The following is a 22643-nucleotide window of genomic DNA, read 5'->3' on the forward strand; positions in this document are numbered from 1 at the left end:
TATAATAACACCATCAACGCGACATTATTGTGTAGTACTTTCACAGACTTAACCCATAGGTCATTAATAAGCCATGTCAAATGCATTCACAAGAACATAGCAAGCAGCCGCTCCTAGAACAGTGAATCTGCATATCAAAGGTACTTCGATCTCTGCCCTTCCACTAGGAACACATCAAACAGGAATGACAAATAAATAAAGAACACTTCAACTTGAAACCACTTGAAAAGGAAGCAAGCTCTCAAAACAAACTGCAGTGAGCCATCATTGTGCTGTTTCTCTGAGTGGGAGCAGAGGAAAGGGTATGAACACCACTTGCTATAAATAATAGCTTATTGGTTTCCATGTAGACATTTCTCAAAGGAATACATAAGATACATATTCAAAGGCAGCCATCTCTGAGGTGGGCATCTGTATGTTTTATAATGTTGAGCAAAAGAAAGAAAGTAGCATTTCTTCCCTATATAAGCAAGACCTTCACAGCTGCAGAATATACGTGGGGTGGCCATCAACATCCCTGTTGGATTATATTCTGCTTTGACCAACATAATGAACTGAATGCAGAGAATCTGCCACAGTTGCTCTTTTTTATAAGATTAGTCATCGAGTTCAAATAGGACAGGTGATGAGAAATGACATAATGAAATCTTGGTGATATCTATTTCTCAAACACCCATGTAAGTTATTGCATCTGTATCAAGGTTTAGCTGGCTGAAACTAAACCTTGATATTCAGAGCTCATTAAACCTCTCATTAAAAAAATAAAGGCTCGGTTGATTATTTCTGTAACGGTTTTATCTTTTCAGCAAAGGAATGTGTAATGATAGAGATAATTAATAACAATGATATCAAGAAAATTAGCGGAATTACAGTATATTTATTTCTAAATGCATGAGAACATTTGAGGTCAGACATTTTAATGTAAATATTTAAAAAAGGTAAAGTATTATAAATACTTATTCAAATAAAATCTAAAATTAATTTTTTCTTTTGCCAATTTTAATCAACTTTTTGACTTCACTAGTTAATTTGGAATGGTCCTCTAATGTGAAGTTTTATTAGTACAAATATTCCATAATATGAGGTCATGAAAATAATACAACTAAATAAATGAACAGGAAAGTATCTCCACATTATAAATTAAATTAGTTTTTCTCAGTCAGTTTTATCCAAAGTAAGGTCAATGCTCTTGAAACTATTTACACAACCCTTTAGAACTCTTTCAATTTCAATTTCAAATTCAATTTCATTTTATAATGAAGTGTTGCTTTCTTGTCAACTAACACATTTATCACCAGCCAGTGCTCAAATTAAAACTATTTGTGTTCTCTACTGATTACATATTTAGCTATAAACACACTGCTACTCTACTGAAAAAAATGTCAACAATGAAGATCTTTTGATCCTATACTCGATTCTGTATATTTCTGAAGATGTATGTATCATGCTTCACAATTATGTTTGAGCAAAGAATTTTCTCCACATAATACAATGTTTTATCAAGCTATAGATGAAAGAAAAAAGCAGTGAATATAGCTCAATATCTCTGCAGGCTATCTCTTTAGCTTGGATAAAAATAACGCTGTCATAGAAGCTGCATGTAAAGGGAGTAAAGAACTCCAAGAGTGCATCCAGAAACAGACAATATAGTAGGAGCAACATGCAATACAAAAATGTTTCAAGTTCAGATCATGATTCATATGCTTAATTAGAGTCACTCTTATTTTTTCTCCGCTACTCCATTTACTTCCTTCCTGTGGTTTCGTTTCTTTCTATTCATCTCTTCTCAGTAAACACATATTCTTGTTCTTTCTCCAGGGTCCTCATTGTTGGTTTGCTCTGGGGTTTTTCATTGTGACCGTCTATTCATGGCAAAGTCAATTTAGTAAATTGCGTTTCCTGTTTGGTGTGCATTATTGTGTAGTAGGCTTTACAATGTAATTCCATTTGTCACCATGCATTCCGTGTAGGGAAATATTATTGGTAACACTTTAGAATATATTATTAACATATTATTAATCTCTCTCTCTCTCTCTCTCTCTCTCTCTCTCTCTATATATATATATATATATATATATATATATATATATATATATACAGGCCTTTACATTAACTTTTTTGCTCACCAGCCACTGTGGCTAGTGGTTTTCCAAAGTTACTAGCTACTCAGCATTTTCACTGGCCACAATTTTGATGTTGGTAAATTACATTTTATATGATTAAAGTTGACTTTGTTATGCTTAAATTACTTTATTTTGAGTCATTTTACTTGATTTAGAAGATTTAAAACCCTTTCAAACTTTTAAATGCAGATTGACCACCCAAATCAAGACTTGTATATCATTGTATATCAGCTGGTATGTACAGGTGGGCAAGAGGTAGACAATATGAGCATGGGCTAATATGAGAAATTGTATAAGTTATTTGTGTTAGGCTATATAAAAGAACAAAATTACAAAAACAATAGTACATTAAAAATAATCTTTTTTCAGATACAGTAGGTTTATTTAACATATAGCCTACATTTATTTAACATCTTTTGTTGTTTGATTAACATTAATGACAGACTATAGGCCTATTTAATTGGGCTGCTGAATGCATGGACGTAACTGACGCATATCCAGTTATTACCCACCTGTTTACGTCCACTTAAGCCATAACCGACTGTATTCACGCGAGATACTCCACACGATGGACATTTAGACATCTGTGTGCACGTGTATTTGACTATTCAGGCGCGAGGAGAACTGATCGCGCGCGCGACAGAGAGAGAGCGCACGCGAGCGAGCGCTTTTGTTGTGTGTCATTCAGCGCAATTCCGCCTATCCCTCCTTCACTAACTGCACGTAAAAAACGAATTGTGTGATTGGATTGTAATTTTGTGCTACGATGATCTTCGACGATCATTTGGCTGTAAACTGAAATTATATTCAACCCGCCAAAGTGGCTAGTGGGAGTGGCTGTCTTACCCGCCACAGCTGAAATCTACCCGCATTTGGCGGGTTGGCGGGTGTTAATGTCAAGCCCTGTATATATATATATATATATATATATATATATATATATATACAGTTGCAAGAAAAAGTATGTGAACCACTTGCAGAATCTGTGAAAATGTGAATAATTTTAATAAAATAAGAGGGATCATACAAAATGCATGTTATTTTTTATTTAGTATTGTCCTGAGTAAGATATTTTACATAAAAGATGTTTACATTTAGTTCACAAGACAAAACAATAGCTGAATTTATTAAAATAACCCCATTCATAAGTATGTGAACCATTAGTTCTCAATACTGTGTATGGTTACCTGGATGATCCACAATTGTTTTGTTGTTTTTTTTGTTTGTTTGTTTTGTGATGGTTGTTCTCTACTAATAGCGAAACTAGAAGTTTATCTGAAGAACCACACAGTTATTACCTCGCTGGTGAGTCATGTATCTTAATTTGCTAAACTATTTTACTGATGAATTTCGTCAGACCGTCTGACCAAATGTGCGAGTGTATGTCCATACTATACAGTATGTGTGCTCATTTGAAAGAGAGAGTGCGAGAGAGGATGCGCTTTCAGGACAAAATAAAATGTATTTTGTGGCAAAAACCATGACAATAATTTGACATTTTCATCCTATTTTTTACTATATTTATTTGCTTGTAAGGACCTATTGAGAAAACTGAAAACATTTGGCAAAGTGATATGGAACTGTAATGCGTCAAGACCTGCTAGAACTACTTTAGCCATGCGTTTACCTGAAAATAATTGCACACCTTAGAAAGTTGGTCAACCAATCAGATTTGAGCATTCAACAGCCCCATAGTATAAATATAGTTATAGTATGTCTCTCACTCACACATGCACACAATAGTCACTATACAACAACAGTCAACCAACTGTCCATGAACAAAACTATAAATCCAGCAGATCAAAATCTAATTTCATTTACCAAGAAATGTTACAAACTTAACAGAAGCAGGAATATACAAATTGAAATTCACTACCATGATATACTCACCCCACCCGATCAAAGTGAAGCCCCACAGGTATTTAGAATCAGACAAGAAGGCCATGAAGATGAGACTGTGCAGGTACAAGCCCTCCACCAGGATCCAATAGTAGTTTGTAGCCAGGAAATAGATGAACAGCAAGACGGTCACTTTACAACCCATCTGAAAAAGAAGAGCGAGGCAAACAAGTCAATACTCATATCAAAACATGGCAATTTAGATTAAATAGAGCCAAATGTCTCAGGTTATTCAGTAAACATACTGGCTGGGAAGCGATACTTAAGGTGTGACAAACTATTTCCTACTCTTGGTTGGAGGCCACCTCAACCAAGAGTTTTTGAAAACAGTCCTCTGTTGAGGTGTCTAAGTTCAGGATGACATAAGACAGAAGAGCAAAATGAACCAAGATGCTTTTGTTCTGTTTTCTGTTATGGTACAATTAGTAGGTTACATTCACATGGGCTCCTTTTATATCAAAGCAAAATCCATCCAAGACTCACTAATGTGCTCTTATTTATTTAAACATACTGCATCAGTGCATGACCCCTCATGTTATTCTAAACCTGCATGAAAGTCAGAACACCTTTGGACCGCACTGTCTTTCACTGTATGGCCAAAACATTGTGTTTCACAGAAGAAAGAAAGGGTGAACTGTCACATTTAAGCCCTCTCTTTTACATTCTAGAAAAAAAAAAAACATGCTCATCATCATGAATCCTTTTTTAGAATAATTAGCACACTAACTTCATTTTAAGATGACATGTTGTCAGTGTCAAATGACAGAAACACTCTTTAGGACAGTAGAAGTGTGACAAAATGACAACCTTTCACTACAGTCAGGTGACCGGCTGAATGCTGTAGGTAGAAAGCGGCACTTCAATGAAGCTATTAGATCACTGCCTTGACAGATCTGTGTGGTTAATGGCCATAAGGCATTTCCAGACCAATGAACTGAACTAAAAGGGATTTCACATCACAAATGATTTTCAAATTTTAATGATGATGGATATTTCTTTATTTATTTTCAGGAATAATTATAAAGTCGTTTTACACTGAGAATATCAATTAGTCAAAACATATGGATGTATAGGGAATAATGTAGTGACCAACAAATGCTAAACAAATCCAAACTCTTATTTTCAGAATTTTTGAACTCTGCCTAGACACTGTCGCACAATCTTTGTATTCTCTCAGGCAATTTCTTGAAGTCATACCATGGATCTTTTTCAAGGACTATTGAAAGACTTCCTATGAATGCTGGGCACTTGCTTTTCTTGAACAGTTGTAAGTGGATGATGTGTTAATGATAACTCTGAGGATATTTTTTGAGGAAAATCAAAAGAACTATTTCTATGGATATTCTCTTTGAATTAACTGATCATATGAAGATTTGACTAGACAATCAGAGAAAAGAAGTCTTCTGAGCCATCAAAGTCTTCTGATTTTGATAAAGGGCATAACAAAATGTTAAATGGAAATTTTGGGCATGTAATAAATTGGATTTGTATGTGGGTTTGGCATAAAGTATTAGAGTGTTATGTGTTGGCAAGAAAGTAAAGTGCCAAAAAAAGATTGACCACACTGATCTAAAAAGCAAATTTAGATTTTTACCATTTAAATAATAGTAACCAAACTTTTTTTTTTTTTTGACTAAAGGTCTTAAAAGAACAGCAACAGCTAATTGTAAGAAATCAAACATACACTTATCTTTCTCAATATTCTTGCTGTATTATTTTTGAAAAATCTATGTTTATATGGAAACTACTGGCATAAAAAAAAAAATTGTTTGTAAGTTTGGCAAGTATTTGAGTGTTATGTTTTGAAAAAAAAAAATTGAACATACTGGTATTCCAAATAACCCATAAATACATTTCCAGCAGAACCCATCATCTTGTCCTTTCAGTCATCTCATTTAAAAGGTGTTGACAATGACATTACTGTATAGTATCACTAGAAGTACAGTCTGAGCATCAATAAAGTTAGAAAGAGGCTCAGTCAGTAATCACAGACACAGTCTACCTATTACATTAGTAAAAAAAAAAAAAAATAAAAATAAAAATATTTTTGCCTTTTTTATTTTTTGTAGAACTGGCTATAAGCTCTTGCATTGAAAGTAGTGATTGAATCCCAAGTGTTTTCTTTTTTTTAAATAAAGCAAGTAGCTTTGGGATTCTAGGTGAGGACACTTTCTCACTTTCTTTTTCTGACTATGGACAGATAACAGTGAAGGGGGAGTGGAAAGGGGGAAAGTAGCTATAGCACAGGAAGCTGCTTTGAAAACATTACCTGTGGCACTGTTCAATCTACACCTGAAAAAGTTCAAGAAGGACTCCTGGACACTTCAGAATCTACTGTAACAGTAGATGATCAGTCAAGTTAAAGACTGGGCTCAGTTACTTTGTCTGGTGTTGAACCTCAAACCTCTCTAACCTCTGCAACATGTCTGGATCTGCCAAAAAGTCTGTGTCTGTGCCTGTAGGATTGTTTTGCCCCTTGACAGAACACCAAGGATAGACACATTCACCTGATAGTATCTCTCTTGATTTTTTTTATACACTTTTATACACTTGAGTTTATATACACTACTGTTCTAAAGTTTGGGGTCAGTAAGATTTTTTGGAAAGAAATACTTCTATTCAGTGAGTACACATTAAATTGATCAAAAGTGACGGTAAAGATTTTTTTAATGTTACAAAAGATTTCTTGTTTCAAATGAATAATCTTTTCAACTTTCTATTCATTAAAGGTGCCCTAGAATCAAAAATTGAATTTACCTCGGCATAGTTGAATAACAAGAGTTCAGTACATGGAAAAGACATACGTTGAGTTTCAAACATTGCTTCCTCCTCCTTATATAAATCTCATTTGTTTAAAAGACCTCCGGAAAACAGGCGAATCTCAACATAACACCGACTGTTACGTAACAGTCGGGATCATTAATATGTATGACCCCAATATTTGCATATGCCAACTCATGTTCAAGGCATTAGACAAGGGCAGCCAGTATTAACGTCTGGATCTGTGCACAGCTGAATCATCAGACTAGGTAAGCAAGCAAGGACAATAGCGAAAAATGTCAGATGGAGCAATAATAACTGACATGATCCATGATTACATGATATTTTTAGTGACATTTGTAAATTGTCTTTCTAAATGTTTCGTTAGCATGTTGCTAATGTACTGTTAAATGTGGTTAAAGTTACCATCGTTTATTACTGTATTCGCGGAGACAAGAGCCGTTGCTATTTTCATTTTTAAACACTTGCAGTCTGTATAATTCATAAACACAACTTCATTCTTTATAAATCTCTCCAACAGTGTAGCATTAGCCGTTAGCCACAGAGCATATAGCCTCAAACTCATTCAGAATCAGATGTAAACATCCAAATAAATACTATACTCACAGGATTCGATGCATGCATGCAGCATGAATGACGAACATCTTGTAAAGATCTATTTGAGGGTTATATTAGCTGTGTGAACTTTATGCACTGTATAACTGCACTTATAGTCGAGAGCTCGGGAGGGCAAGGAGTGAGAGATTTAAAGGGGCCGCGCAGCCTGAATCAGTGCATAGTTAATGATGCCCCAAAATAGGCAGTTAAAAAAATTAATTAAAAAAAAATCTATGGGGTATTTTGAGCTGAAACTTCACAGACACATTCAGGAAAAGACGTTAAGCAGCCCAACTGCTTTCAACATTGATAATAAGAAGAAATATTTTATGAGAACCATATCAGCATATTTGAATGATTTCTGAAGTATCATGTGACACTGAAGATTGCTGTTTTAACACTTTTTAACAGTTGTGCTGTGAGAAAAATTTGTTCATCTAATGCCCTCTGGACATAATCAATAATAATGACTCTAAGGTCAAGATCTCTTGTTTTACGTTTCACATTATTGGCTGCAAAATATATGATGATCATAATGACCCAAAGTGAGTTCTTTCTCAATCAGAAACCCTCTGGAAACACATATGGATGTAATATATTCACTGACAGTGGAGTTAAGAAAAAAAAAATTAAAAACAGAAAAGTTTTTGAATCACCAAAAAGGTGGATCTATCTCTTTTGAGACAATCATCTAGTTTTAATTGACTGTTAGATGACATTTCATTTATTCTCAGCTTGGTCACTAGCAATTGGTAACTGTTAAACTGTCAGTTTGTATAAAAAAAAAAATAATAAAAAAAAAAGCAATTATCTTTTGGAATACTGAAATCTGAAAATCTGAAAGAGATAGTATTAAAATTTGGTAAAGTTAAGATTGTTAATGGTCTCAAATTTAACATGGATTTACGAGCAACTTTTGACATCATCAGTTAAAACAGTGCCATCTCACAAACAAGTTTTAGCCTTAGTTTATTTATTTATTTTATTATTTTTTTCCTGGGGATCCATGCATAGCTCTTGCTGTACACAGATTATGAGTTAAAGACATACAAATCATTATATTTACATTTAATCATTTAGCAGACGTTTTATTCAAAAGCGACCGACTCACAAATGAAAAGAACAATAGAAGCAATTAAACCAACAAAAGGGCAATAATATGTAAGTGCTGTGACTAGTCCCAGTTAATCTAGCACGCAGTACAAATAGCAATTTTTTAATAAATAGAAAAGATAGATAGAATAGAAATAGAAAGTATAAGTATTAATGGGTCAAGTGCTGGTGAAAAAGATACATCTGTATATGGCTAAAGACTCAGCAGCTCAGGTTGAGTTAGGCAGGTCATTCTGTCTGCAGTGAACAGTCAAATAAAGATTCATGAAAGTGATCTAGTGCCTCTTTGGGATGGTACAACAAGATGCCATTCACTTGCAGAATGCAAGGTGCAGCTTTAATTTAACAAAGCTGAGTGGTCACTCGAAACCGGCTCACTCACAGATAATCTGTTCATTTCGAACGTGACCGAAAGTGGTGATGTGTGAGTGAATGAGTTGTTTACTTTAATCCATCCATTACCAAGTCTAACCTATTCAGGCTGATTTGCAGAACAGCCATAACAGGTGAGTGTTAGCAGATGGACAGCATAATCAGTCAATCACAGAAGCACTGCCTCCTCTCGTGACTTTTTTCCAATTTTATTCTGCCCTTACAAATCTGCAAAAGCAAATCATTCATTAAAACAGACATTTCCATTCCTCAACCACATGAATAGTAAAACAAAAGATCAAATCTTGTCTGTGCTGTGAGCAGGTTTCAGATGAACATGAGGAAACCTCATTGGATTTTGAGTGTTTAACCTCCCTGCTTTCAGCCACTTATAGACTTTGTGATGAGAATATCTGTCCATCCAAATGTCATTATATATATATACGGTGTTTGCATACCTGTCCAAAAGAGTGACATTCTGGTCCCGAGATACTCTTGGTCCCTTCGTTGTAAGTCTATGGGATTTTTAAATTTGATTTATTGCCTAGCAGGTGATAATTGTAAGTCTGATCACGTAGAAAAGTAATAGTACACATCTCCTCAACAAGCTGCACATTTTGAGGCATCATTGAGCCCAAATGCTGCAGGAAAAGTTATACATTATAATTTAATACCTAGGATAAGGAGTTTGTTGAAATCCCTATCACCAAGTATGACCAATAATAGAGATGCCTGCAACATCAACTACTGATCAAATCTTAAGATATGTTTTTAGCTCTGCTTTCACTCCACACTTTTAGTCTGGATATATTGATATGATTGTTCGATAAGAATGTTGCTCTATGACTAAAGGGCACTGAATACACTGCAATACACTTTCTTTGTATATTGAATACGGAAGGCGGTCTGGTGGAAGCTAGATATTTTACTTCATAACTTGTTAAAGCATCGCTTCACTTCAGAAGGCCTTTATTAACCCCCCAGAGCCATGTGGAGCACATGTTTATGATGGATGGAAGTGGATGGAAGCACTTTCTTCAGCTCATACTTGTGGGTCCCGTTCACTGCCATTATAAAGCTTGAATGCGTCAGGATATTTATTAAAATATCCCCGAGAGTGTTCATCAGAAAGAAGAAACTCATATACACCTAGGATGGCTTGAGGGTGAGTAAAGTTTGGGCTAATTTTCATTTGAAAGCGAATGTGGCGAGGGGGGCGTGGTTCAGCGAAGTCCGCAGCAGGAGAGAGAGGCAGGAGACGAGCGGTTGAGTGAGTGGGTTAAATGCAAATGACGAACACCTGTTTCTTGTTTCAGTAATTGGCGTGGAGAGAGTATACAACGCCAGGAGAAACAGGAGTGGCTGAGAGAGAGAAGGACTACTGACTGCTTCTGATGCTGGAACTGTCTGCTGGAGTTGTTTATGTTATAATATTTGACCGTTTTTGTGCCTGTCTGCACACCTGTTTTGTTATTTTTGAAAGTGCAATAAAGCAGTCAGTAGTCAAGCCGACCCTGTCCTCTTCCTTCCTGACATTGAACTTTGTTACAGCGAACTAATCCTTTAACACTTTTTTGTGTCACATTTTGTAATATTTGGGTTCTTATATTTTAGTAAGACTGATTATTTTCTCATCCAGATTTTTTTGAGGAGACACTGCCCTTGCTTCCTCGGAGGAAACACCCCTGATTCATAACACAAAAAGAGCCATTTAGAGGGCCATCAATAAGTCTCAGTGTTTGAGTTTTCATTTACCACAAATATCCATGAATGTAGCGCAACATTTCTTGAATAATCAAAACATTATCTGTCATAAGTGATTTGAATAAACTATAATTACCATGTATAATGTGCAAAACTAGCTATAATTACAGTGTTTTTTCCAACATGAGCTCTATATTCTATCCACAGAGAGAGAAAGAGGTAAACAGCTTATGAATGAGAATAAGATGCTGGTTTTAATCAGTATTACATTTTTTTCAAAGAATAATTTTAATCCTCATCTATTCATCCATACATCATACATCAATAGGAAGTTTTATAGAATGTGATAGTTTTGTTTGAGGAACAAACATAAAGTCATTCAGTTTAATTCATACTTTTGCATGTGATGTGGCAGGTTTAAATGTGTGTATGCTCAAATGAGACTAGAGAGCTATGGTTGAAACGAAGACTTAAATTTCCATCTGTTCCTCAAACAAAGCTATTGTATGGCTTCAAAGGCTTTAAAGACTTAGAAATATAGTGCATGACTCATACAGACTATTTATGAATATTTACAGTAGCACTTTTTTGCAACTTAGAAGCCCCTGTATGCTTTAACTAAATGGAAAAGAGCAGGATGAACATTCTGAAAAACATCTTCTTTTATGCTCTACAGAAGCAAGAAAGTAAGGCAGGTTTTGAACAACATGAGGGTGAGTAAATGATCACAGACTTTTAATTTTTAGGTTAACTATCCCTTTAATGTTCCCTACTGTTCTCACTTTTCCTCCAAAGGAGTGCATCAGCCAGGTGAAAGGAGCTGCTATTCTGACTATGGACAGTAACAGACATATCAACTCCAGACGAAAGTGCCAGAAACTATGGGTAACTGTGAGAGCTTCAGTGCTCCTGACAGATGATCAAAGAGGCGCCAGAGGAAAGCAAGGTGCAGATTATGCTGTCAATACACCTGGAGGATCTGAACAGCGCATCTGAACACCTGAAACTTTTGTTCTGTCTTTTCTCTGCCCCTCTGCTGACAATGTACTCTTAGAGATCTCTGCCCTCTTTTCACAGTACTGATTGGAAACACAATGCCTTCTGCCGACCACCACAGCGAAGCAGTAGGGAGGCTTCTATAGACGTAAAAATGTTATAGATATCAAATGAAATCCTGGGTCAACAAGGAAAAACTGGACCTAAAATAAACTGTTGACTGTGCAACTCTCTTCAGATCTCTTCAAATCATCATCTTACATCACAAATAAAAAATACTGTCCAATTTGGTTTAGGAGTGAATGGACAATTTACTATTCTTGTTGCATAACGCAGATCTCAGTTATTATTAATAATGGAAAATACTGAATGCTACAAGTGGAAAAACTACAGCCTTTTCTTCCATTCACACAATACTAAGAAAGGCATAATGGTTTGAAAATAAAGTAATCATATTAGCCTTGGTCATACAAAATGAATAACTCATGACTAAGAAATTACAAAAATATCCAAAATGGTAATTTAAAAACTATTACTAAATAAAGCTTAAATATATATATATATATATATATATATATATATATATATATATATATATATATATATATATATATATATATATAAAATTATAATATTTTAATGCAATACCCCAAACACTTTGTGAGTCACTCTAAATCCTCCTACAATGCAGTATCATAATTCTGTACCAAGCATATATATTAGCTTACTAATGTTGCTTACTTTAACTGTAATGGTTAATTTGGTCAAAAAACATTTGTCAGTTTTGCCAATAATAATAATAATTATTATTATTATTATTATTGCCAGAGGTGTAAAGTCCAGGGGTCAGAAAGTAAAAGTCCTGCCATATGTTTATTCCAACCATGAACTCAGCTAGCTGATTTCACTAATAGTTCTTCCTCCTGGCTGAAAAACTGTGCCAATTAGCAAATTTAGGTGATTGGTACAAAATACTGAGGAGGACTTTTATTTTGTGAACCTGGACTTTACACCTCGGTTTATATACATAATGTCACCTTGGAATTGTGTCTCTATCTGACATTTTTGTCAAAATAGAGTTATTCACATATTCATATTCTGTAACAACTTATTTACAATATGTGATGTTTCTTTTTTAAGTTGTGTACATTTTGGGACTTTTTTTTAGAAAACAAATAGGTTCTGTCTACAAAGTCGAACTCTAAAGCGACGACACACTTAAAGGTGCTCTAAGTGATCCTGGGTGGAGTAACTTCCTGTTGACGTTCGAAGTGTTGTCAAACAAAACAGAGGCTAGCTAGACCCTCCCTCCTCCTCCTCCACCCCCTCCCCTCCGTGCTTCCTGAAACAGTCATGAATGCGCATTTAAAATCATTCTTGTTGGTTATTGGCTGGAGCATGTTTATTATGATTTGTGGTCCAGGCTGCACCAGTTTGTTTTTATTGCCGTTTTCGGAGCTTGTGGCGACTACAGAAACCGCGTTTTTTTACAGTGTGTTCAGGGGACAGGCGGCTAGCGGATAGTGAGGAGATGTTTGCTGTATATGACAAAAAAATGTTTTGGCCTAAAAACGCGTGACATCACTTAGAGCACCTTTAACAATTGTGAGGCCGATTATGAATGTAAATTGATACTTATGACTTATCGCGCTCAAACACGTCCAGTCAGAGCCAGTTGCGTTCAGTCTGCGATTACAGTCGGTGTTCAAATCCCGTGTGTAAGTATTTAAATCTGCTTCAGTTGCAGGAAACAATCGCTGTGTTGAGCACAGTCTTACAATGTTTTAGCTAGTCGTTAAATGTGTGCCCGGCTTAACTTGGTTCTATAAGGTTCTATCTGCGTGAGCAAATTAGCACTTCGAATGCACACACGAGGACCAATCAGGATCAGCTTTCTTTGTCATGTCGCCCGTCTGCTCCACGATAGCGGAAGAAAGTGCAGAAAAACGCTAAATCAGTGAAGAGAAGACCAAATAATTTCACACAACACAATGTTTTTTAGAAACCTCATAATCGACTATCTTATTTAAGATCTTGTAATCACAACAGCCTAAATTCCAGGGACTTACAGTCTTTTTGTGTGTTTTTCTGTATCTTTTGCTGAGGAGTTATTTTCAGTTAGACACCATGCTAGCCAGCAGTGCTATTAAGAGGATAGGTCCGGGTTTTGTAGTCTATGTGCTTTATTCCAGTCACATCATTGTCATATGAGGGAAAGTTATGTATATATTAGGTTATGTTTTAACCTTGATCCATCCTGTGTACTTGTGCTGAGCTGTATGTAGCTATAAAGCTATACGCTATGGCACACTGGATTAAAGTGTATAAACTAACATTATTAAGTGAGATGTAATGTTGAATTTTATATTGTTGCATAGTTTGAAGTAATTTAAATATTTAAACTGTGAAATATTTTTAATTATATATAGTGAGTGTAACAATTTTCAATGTTTATTAAACTTGTTAAACACCTTTGCTAAGCATTGTCTGTTTTCTTGCAGTTTTTTAGACTTAAAATGTCTTAAATTTTACAATATTAAGCCTTAAAGTTCAAATAGTCAATAATTTAATTAATGGGGTCTTAATTACAACAATAAAGCATTAGCATGTTATTTCAGCAACCTGGTCTCCTAAGAAAGACGTACCTGTCGGAACCTTTTTTGCGAGTCGCCAAAACACGAACCAATGCGTACATATCACTGCAGTTACCAACAGAAATGAAAGCTAGAGGCAGTAAAACGGCAAGTGCTTTTAATCGTTTTCATACAGAGTTACGATTACGGGGTCAGATTATGGATTAATAAAGACTTGTTTTCACATCTCCTTGCACAATATTATGGTATGATTTCAAAATGCTTTTTACCAGAGTGCACGATTTGTAAACGAAGATATTTTAGACTTTGCATCAACTGGCTCCATATGTTTCGCTTTTGTGATATAACAAGCTTGCTCCGTAGCTCAGCTGATACGGAGTTGTACTTAAGACGAGAAAGCTTTGGGTACGAAACCTGTGAAAGGTGAGTCACGGTGAAAGAGTTCAAAGAGAGATCTAAACAAGCAAAAACGGCACAATTATGAATGCTTTTTATGTCACATTTGCTTCTGTTAGGGTTAGTTCACCCAAAAATGAAAATTCTGTCATTTATTACTCACCCTCATGCTGTTCCACACCCGTAAGACCTTCGTTAATCTTAGGAAATTAAGATATTTTTGTTGAAATCTGATGACTCAGTGAGGTCTCCATATCCAGCAATGACATTTCCTCTCTCAAGATCCATTAATGTACAAAAAACATATTTAAATCAGTTCATGTGAGTACAGTGGTTCAATATTAATATTATAAAGTGACAAGAATATTTTTGGTGTGCCAAAAAAAACTAAATAACGACTTATTTAGTGATGGCCGATTTCAAAACACTGCTTCAGGAAGCTTCGGAGCGTAATGAATCAGCGTGTCGAATCGTGATTTGGATCACGTGTCAAACCGCCAAACTGCTGAAATCACGTGACTTTGGCACTCCGAACAACTGATTCGACGCGCTGATTCATAATGCTCCGATGCTTCCTGAAGCAGTGTTTTGAAATCGGTCATCACTATATAAGTTGTTATTTTGTTTGTTTTTTGGCGCACCAAAAATATTCTCGCCGCTTTATAATATTAATATTGAACCACTGTTCTCACATGAACTGATTTAGATGTGTTTTTAGTACCTTTATGGATCTTGGTAGAGGAAATGTCATTGCTCCCTATGCAGGCCTCACGGAGCCATCGGATTTCAATTAAAATATCTTAATTTGTTTTCCGAAGATTAACTAAGGTCTTAAGGGTGTGGAACGGCATAATAATAATAATAATAATAATATGTTTTATTTATTTAGCGCCTTTCAGGAACCCAAGGACGCTTTACAGTAAGTTGCTATATAATATGAATACATAAGTATACAGTCAGTAATCAACATGTAATCAACTAGATAAAGAAGGTTAATCTACATTAAACTTACAAAAAACAAGCAGAGTGCTGGAAAGTTGAGACAGACAATCAATGAACAAAACATAAAGTGAATAAGTGTGTTTTGAGGGCAGTTTTAAAGGTCTGAAAAGAAGAGATATCACGAAGGTCTTGTGGTAGCTTGTTCCAGAGCTTAGAAGCTGATGTGCTGAAAGCCCTACCACCCACACTAGATAGACTGAACTTGGGTACTGCAAGCAAGTTTTCAGAGCTCGATCTCAGAGTACGGGCAGGGACATAGGGGATAATCATTTCGCACAGATAGGAAGGTGCTAAACCATGACGAGCCTTGAAAACTAGAGTAAGAATCTTAAACTGGATGCGGTAACTAACAGGGAGCCAATGTAGTTGCTGTAAGACAGGGGTGATGTGAGCTGCTTTTTTGGTAAAAGTGAGGACCCGAGCAGCTGAATTCTGAATGAACTGCAAGCGATTTATGACTTTTTTGGGTAGACCATAAAGCAAGAAGTTACAATAATCAAGATGTGAAGTTATAAAAGCATGAACAACAGCTTGACGAGCTGATTGATGTGGGGTTCAAAACTTAGCCTAGAATCGAACAACACACCAAGGTTTCGTATAGCGGAAGAGGGTTGAACCAGGACACCATCAATGTTAACAGAAAAATCGTGTTGGGTGACATCAAGGGATTTAGGGGCTACTAGCAGAATTTCAGTTTTTTCCATATTCAACATTAAGTAGTTTTGAGCCATCCATATTTTGAGATTGTGTAAGCAAGATGTTAAGGAAGGGGGAGGAAAAACAGAGTTAGGTTGTACAGTGAAATAAATTTGTGTGTCGTCAGCATAACTGTGAAAATTAAAGCCATGGCACCGGATGATCTGACCTAGGGGAAGTGTGTAGATTAAGAATAAAAGTGGACCAAGGACAGATCCTTGAGGCACTCCATGGGAGAAGGTGACAGAATGAGACTTGAATTTGTCAATGCTAATGAACTGTTGCCTGTCTGTGAGATATGAATTTAGCCATTGTAAAGCCGTTTCTGAAATGCCGATTGCAGACAATCGGGACAAAAGTACAGAGTGGCAGACGGTATCAAAAGCTGAACTCAGGTCCAAAAGGACCAGAAGGCTGAGGACACCAGAATCAGAGGCGAGGAGGAGGTCATTCACCACTTTGAGAAGAGCAGTCTCTGTATTGTGGAGGGGGCGAAAACCAGACTGAAATGGTTCCTGCAGATTATTTTTTTCCAAGTGAGTCTGCAGTTGTGTGGCAACCACTTTTTCTAGGACTTTAGACAAAAAAGGAAGATCGGAAATTGGTCTAAAGTTACTCAGTACTGTGTCATCAAGGCCAGGTTTTTTAAAGGTGCCCAAGAATGCTTTTTCACAAGACGTAATATAAGTCTAAGGTGTCTCCTGAATGTGTCTGTGAAGTTTCAGCTCAAAATACCCCATAGATTTTTTTAAATAAATTTTTTTAACTGCCTATTTTGGGGCATCATTAACAATGCACTGATTTACACTCGGCACCACCCCTTTAAATCGCGTGCTCCCTGCCAAACGAGCTCTCGACTATATTACAGCGCATTTACAAAGTTCACACAGCTAATATAACCCTCAAATGGATCTTTACAAGATGTTCGTCATGCATGCTGTATGCATGCATCGAATTATGTGAGTAAAGTATTTATTTGGATGTTAACGTTTTATTCTGAGTGAATTTGAGGCTGTGCTCCATGGCTAACAGCTAATGCTACGCTGTTGGAGAGATTTATAAAGAATGAAGTTGTGTTTATGCATTATACAGACTGCAAGTGTTTAAAAATGAAAATAGCGACGGCTCTTGTCTCCGTGAATACAGTAAGAAACGATGGTAACTTTAACCACATTTAACAGTACATTAGCAACATGCTAACCAAACATTTAGAAAGACAATTCACAAATATCACTAAAAATATCATGCTATCATGGATTATGTCAGTTATTATTGCTCCATCTGCCATTTTTCGCTGTTGTTCTTGCTTGCTTACCTAGTCTGATGCTTCATCTGTGCACAGATCCAGACGTTAATACTGGCTTGTGTAATCCCTTGAACATGGGCTGGCATTATGCAAATATTGGGGGCGTACACCCCGACTGTTACGTAACAGTCGGTGTTATGTTGAGATTCGCCTGTTCTTCGGAGGTCGTTTAAACAAATGAGATTTATATATGTAACCGGGGCAAGAATAATATTTGTCATTTGATTAATCCCCACCCCCCCCCCCCCCCCCCCCCCGGCAAATCACCTTTATGTTTGCTCCGACTCATGTGTGCTGTCCCCTTTAAGAGTGTGTGTATGCGTCAGAGAGGAGTGCACGTCAGACTGAGAGAACGCGCAGTTCAAAACAGGAGTTAAAAGAGGAAGAAATAGTTGATAAAACTGTCAAAGAGAGGAAACTTCCAGTTTTATATCAACCTGTGAATATGTGGTGATTACAGTTGTGTGATTGTATTTAGCGGATGGGTTAATTTGCCATTCATACGAGTGTTGTGTTGCTACGTGAGAGAAATCTTCGGTGGGGTGGAGAATTCAGACCACGATAACGGAGATTGAGCGTGAGTTAAACTGTTGTGAAAGTTGTTAAAATGTTAAATAACCCTGTTTATTTCTTATATTAGCTGAACATACGGTAATTTTTGCCCTTTATACTGTGTTAGAGGGGAGAGCAACGATATATGTGATCACACGTGTGCCAATTACCACGTGAGCTTCTTCTTTGACTCAAAAAGTAAGTTTTGCTAATTTTATTCGTATAAAGTGTGTAAGTTTAAGACATGAAAAGCTTTGTATTCTGTATCAAGTGTATACTGTTGTCTTTAGTTACAGATTCATTTATACAAAGGGGGTTAAAGTGTGAGAGATAATGTGTGTGATGTATTAATGTGGTAAAATGTGCTGATTTCTCATTTATTCTGTGTTTTATTTGTTTTATTTAGGCACATGTAGTCCACTACCGTTGTTTTGCACACCTGTAATGGTTCTTTAACATTGTTTGCACTATTTCCAGTGAAATTGGACTGGTGATCCGGTGTTTTGAATAGGGGTTATTGATGTAAAGAACCCATTTCATGTTTTAGAATTTTTCTAGTACTTACTGCTCTTTTTTGGTACCCATTGGAGTCAAGTGGGTGGGTTTGTTACATTTTTTTTTTGGATTATATAAGCCAACTTTAACTTTAATTGGATTTTCTAAAACTCTTTATTTTGCCCTGAACAAAGAATATATTAATGCTGTGGCCCTTTTAGGCCCAGTCAGGAATAAAAGAACCCCTTTGCTTTAGATGTTGTGGCTGTGTATTATTTCCATACATAATATTGAAGGGTAAGCGGCCACATCTAATTTTGGTACCAGGAGTGGGGTTCCGTTTCTTGTTTGGGGTTCATTTTTGTCGAAACAGTGCTAAAGTAGTAGGGTGCAAACAACGGTAGTGGGTAAGAGCGGCTGAGTGCAAGAAGAGCCTGCAGAGGATTGTGTGCCATCCTGACTGGAGCTGCAGGAGGATCAGGGGCCAGCACGCCAGGACTGCTGTGTGTGAGGAGATTGTGAAGGACGGTGCTTATTGAACTGACTGTTTGAGAACTGAGACTTTCTGCATCCGCGAGTCATGGACGCTGAGGACATGGACGGTGCAGCCGCCCAGGCTGAGAAGATTCAAGGTGCAGGAGCTGCAGCTCCAGAAATGGACATTGACGGAGGTAACCCCATCTCACAGCTACAGTCGCAGATCCTGGAGTTGGGACGTAGACATGACCAAGTAATGTCTGCCCTTTCTAACATGACTAATGTACATACTAGGTCCTATGTGTATATCCCAAGAGAGAAACAAATTTTACCTTTCAGTGGGGATCTGAGTAAAGATTGCCAAAATGTTGATGAGTTCATTGAGGAACTCGAGCGGGTCATTAGAGTGAGGGGGTTGAATACAGAGGATCAGGTAGATTTTATCCTCTCCCACTTAAGGGGTTCAGCTCTAGATGAAGTCAGATTGTGTATGGGAGGGGAGGATAAATTACCATAAGACCTGTTCTCCTATTTGAGAGCCGCCTTCAGGGAAAAGCGGAGCACCCCTCAGTTGTTACATGCATTTTATGCACAAAAGCAATTAGACGGTGAGGATTTCCGTGATTTTTCACATGCCTTATCATTGCTGTTAAATGCTGCACTTCAGCAGTCACCCCACATTGTTCCAGATACACAGCTGGCATTGAGAGATCAATTCATAGAGGGGGTGAGGGATTCAACCCTCCAGAGGGAACTGCGCAAGTTGGTTCGAGAGCTCTCTCACGCTACACTATTTGAAGTCCGTGAGGAGGCCCTCATGTGGTTTTCGGAAGAGAGACCCCGTGTAGTTAATGTGGCTAGAAACCGAAACCTAGTGGGTGTGGGCGAAAATGTAGAGCATGCGAGGATGACTGCCACCGTACCAAGTGATTTGACTGTAGCCTTGCAAGAGGTAATTAAGGTAATTACACAACAAGGGAAAGCAATAGGGGAACTTACCAATGCTGTCCGTGATCTCACAGTCCAGAGGTCTAACCCAAGTGGTGAGAAACCGAGTAAGGCCAGATTTAAGCCAAAATACACCCGTGAAGGCCAACCCATTTGTTTGAGATGTGAGATTGTTGGACACATAGCCCGGCAATGCACTATGCCGCACTTCCAGGGAAACCCTGCACCAGCTACACCCGAGCCTCAGAGTCTGCAGGGAAACGGTGTGCCTCCATTGCGAAGAGCAGAGCAATGAGAGGTAGCACTGATGGCTCAAAAAGTGGCACCCTGACTAAAGACAGATTCCTGGAGCGTGCAGTGGGCAAGTGCCCGGAAGTAGAAATACACATTGGAGGGGTCGCTGTCAGGTGCCTTTTGGACACTGGCAGCAACGTGAGTACTTTGACTGAGAGTTTCTTTAAAGAACATCTTAATGGAGAAGACAAAGACATGCATTGTACAACCAAGTGGTTGAAGATCACTGCTGCCAATAAATTGCCGCTTCCCTACCTTGGGTACGTTGAACTTGATATCCAGGTAATGGGGTTGACTATACCTGGGTGTGGATTCCTAGTGATATGTGACCAGGATGATGGGGAGACTGATTCAGCACCCCCAGGCATACTCGGTATGAACATAGCACAGCGTTGTAAACAGTTGATTCTGGCAGAGTTTGACAATGCTTTGGAGGGGATGTTGGATGCTGATTGGAGAGCCGTCTTCAACGAGGTACAAGAGGCTACCCCAGTGGAGGCGACTTCTATAGTCCTCGTGGCAGGCACACATAAGTCGTATGTACCTGCAGCTTCTGTGGCTACCATTCAGGCTAGAACACACAAAGAACTAATTGGAAACAGGGGCCTAGGTTTGTTTGAACCAGGTAATACATCACTGCCAGGTGGCCTGGTCCTGGTTCCTACCTTGGTGCCACCCGGTAGGCGAGTGTTCCCAGTGCAGATAGTAAACTTGTCGCCAGAGGATGTGTGGTTACCGCCTAAGGTGAAACTTGGCATACTTGCCTCAGGTCACTGCTTTGAAGGTAGCTCCTGTGAGGTTACATTCCATCGGATCTCAGCTAATCATGAGGAAGTAAAGGTTAGCCAGATGTCAATGATAGGGGTGGGGAGTGACCTGCAGTGCCCATTGGAGAAAGTGCAGATAGGTGGTACCCCTACACAGCAGACAGAGCTGAAGGCACTCCTGATGAAGTATCTGGATGTGTTCGCCATCAGTGACGAAGACCTTGGTTATGCTGACCTGGTAAAGCATGAGATTCCCCTGAATGATGACCTCCCTGTCTCACAGCCATACCGGCGAATACCCCCTAACCAATTCAAAGAGGTAAAGGACCATATCTCTGGGCTTCTCAAAAAAGGTGTCATACAAGAAAGCTCCAGTTCGTACGCATCTCCGGTGGTGTTAGTTCGTAAGTCAGATGGAAGTCTCCGGCTATGCGTGGACTACAGGAAGCTAAACTCTAAAACTAGACGTGATGCATTCCCGTTGCCACGGATAGATGAGAGTCTAGATGCTTTGAGCAGGGCCAAGGTGTTCTCATCCATCGATCTCGCAAGTGGCTATCACCAGGTGGCAGTTTATGAGAAGGACCGGCACAAAACAGCCTTCATTACACCATTTGGGCTATTTGAGTACCAGCGGATGCCGTTTGGACTCTGTAATGCGCCTGCAACATTCCAGCGCCTCATGCAAGCCATAATGAGTGACCTGGTATTTCAAATGGTACTTGTCTATTTGGACGATTTGCTTGTCTATTCGAGTACATTTGAAGGACACTTAGTGAGGCTAGAGACTGTGTTGCAGAGGTTGAGGGAGGCCGGACTAAAGGTTAAAGTGGAAAAACAGGCCAACAGGCCTTTGAACACCTCAAGGAGAAGCTTACCTGTGCTCCAACGCTGGGGTATGCAGACTTTACCCTACCTTTTGTGCTGGAAACTGACGCCAGTAATCTGGGATTGGGCGCTGTGCTATACCAGCAGCAGGGGGGAAGGAAAACTGTAATAGCCTATGCGAGCCGGAGGTTAAGGGGCGCCGAGCGAAATGACAGAAACTACAGTAGTATGAAGCTGGAGCTCCTGGCACTGAAGTGGGCAGTGGTGGAGAAATTCAGGAGTTACCTGCTGGGATCTAGGTTTACTGTCCTAACAGATAACAACCCCCTGTGCCATCTCAACACGGCCAAGCTGGGTGCCACTGAACAGAGGTGGGTGGCGCAGCTTGCAGTATTCGATTTTGACGTGCAATATCGTCCTGGGCGGTGTAACACCGCTGCCGATGCTCTCTCCAGAAGACCAGGGCTAGAGGGGACTGAGGTGGTAACTGATGATTCGGAATTTGACGGCTGTGTGGCTATTTGCAGTGGGCTACGCACAGGTACTGCAGTGGAGGCTGACCTGTCAGAGCTAATGGCAGGGCCTATAGAAGGTGAAACAGGACAGCTTCAAGTAGCCATAGATGATGAAGGGACTGAAGGGGAACACTTCCTGGAGAATACCCCCACGTTACCTGGATACACAAAGGATGAACTTCGTCAGT

At 38.3% G+C, this 22643-nt stretch overlaps 1 protein-coding gene across 1 annotated transcript in view; it reads right to left on the bottom strand.

Annotated features, from left to right (window-relative positions):
- The window catches only part of pth2ra (parathyroid hormone 2 receptor a), a 78204-nt gene that overhangs the window by 34397 nt on the left and 21164 nt on the right, over positions 1-22643 (bottom strand). Inside the window, exon 7 of the mRNA XM_048193698.1 lies at positions 4014-4167. Coding sequence (XP_048049655.1) covers positions 4014-4167 — 154 coding nt within the window. The remainder of the gene's footprint in view (positions 1-4013; positions 4168-22643) is intronic.

The sequence above is a fragment of the Megalobrama amblycephala genome, linkage group LG6, assembly GCF_018812025.1.
Source record: "Megalobrama amblycephala isolate DHTTF-2021 linkage group LG6, ASM1881202v1, whole genome shotgun sequence".
Taxonomy (NCBI): Eukaryota; Metazoa; Chordata; class Actinopteri; order Cypriniformes; family Xenocyprididae; genus Megalobrama; species Megalobrama amblycephala.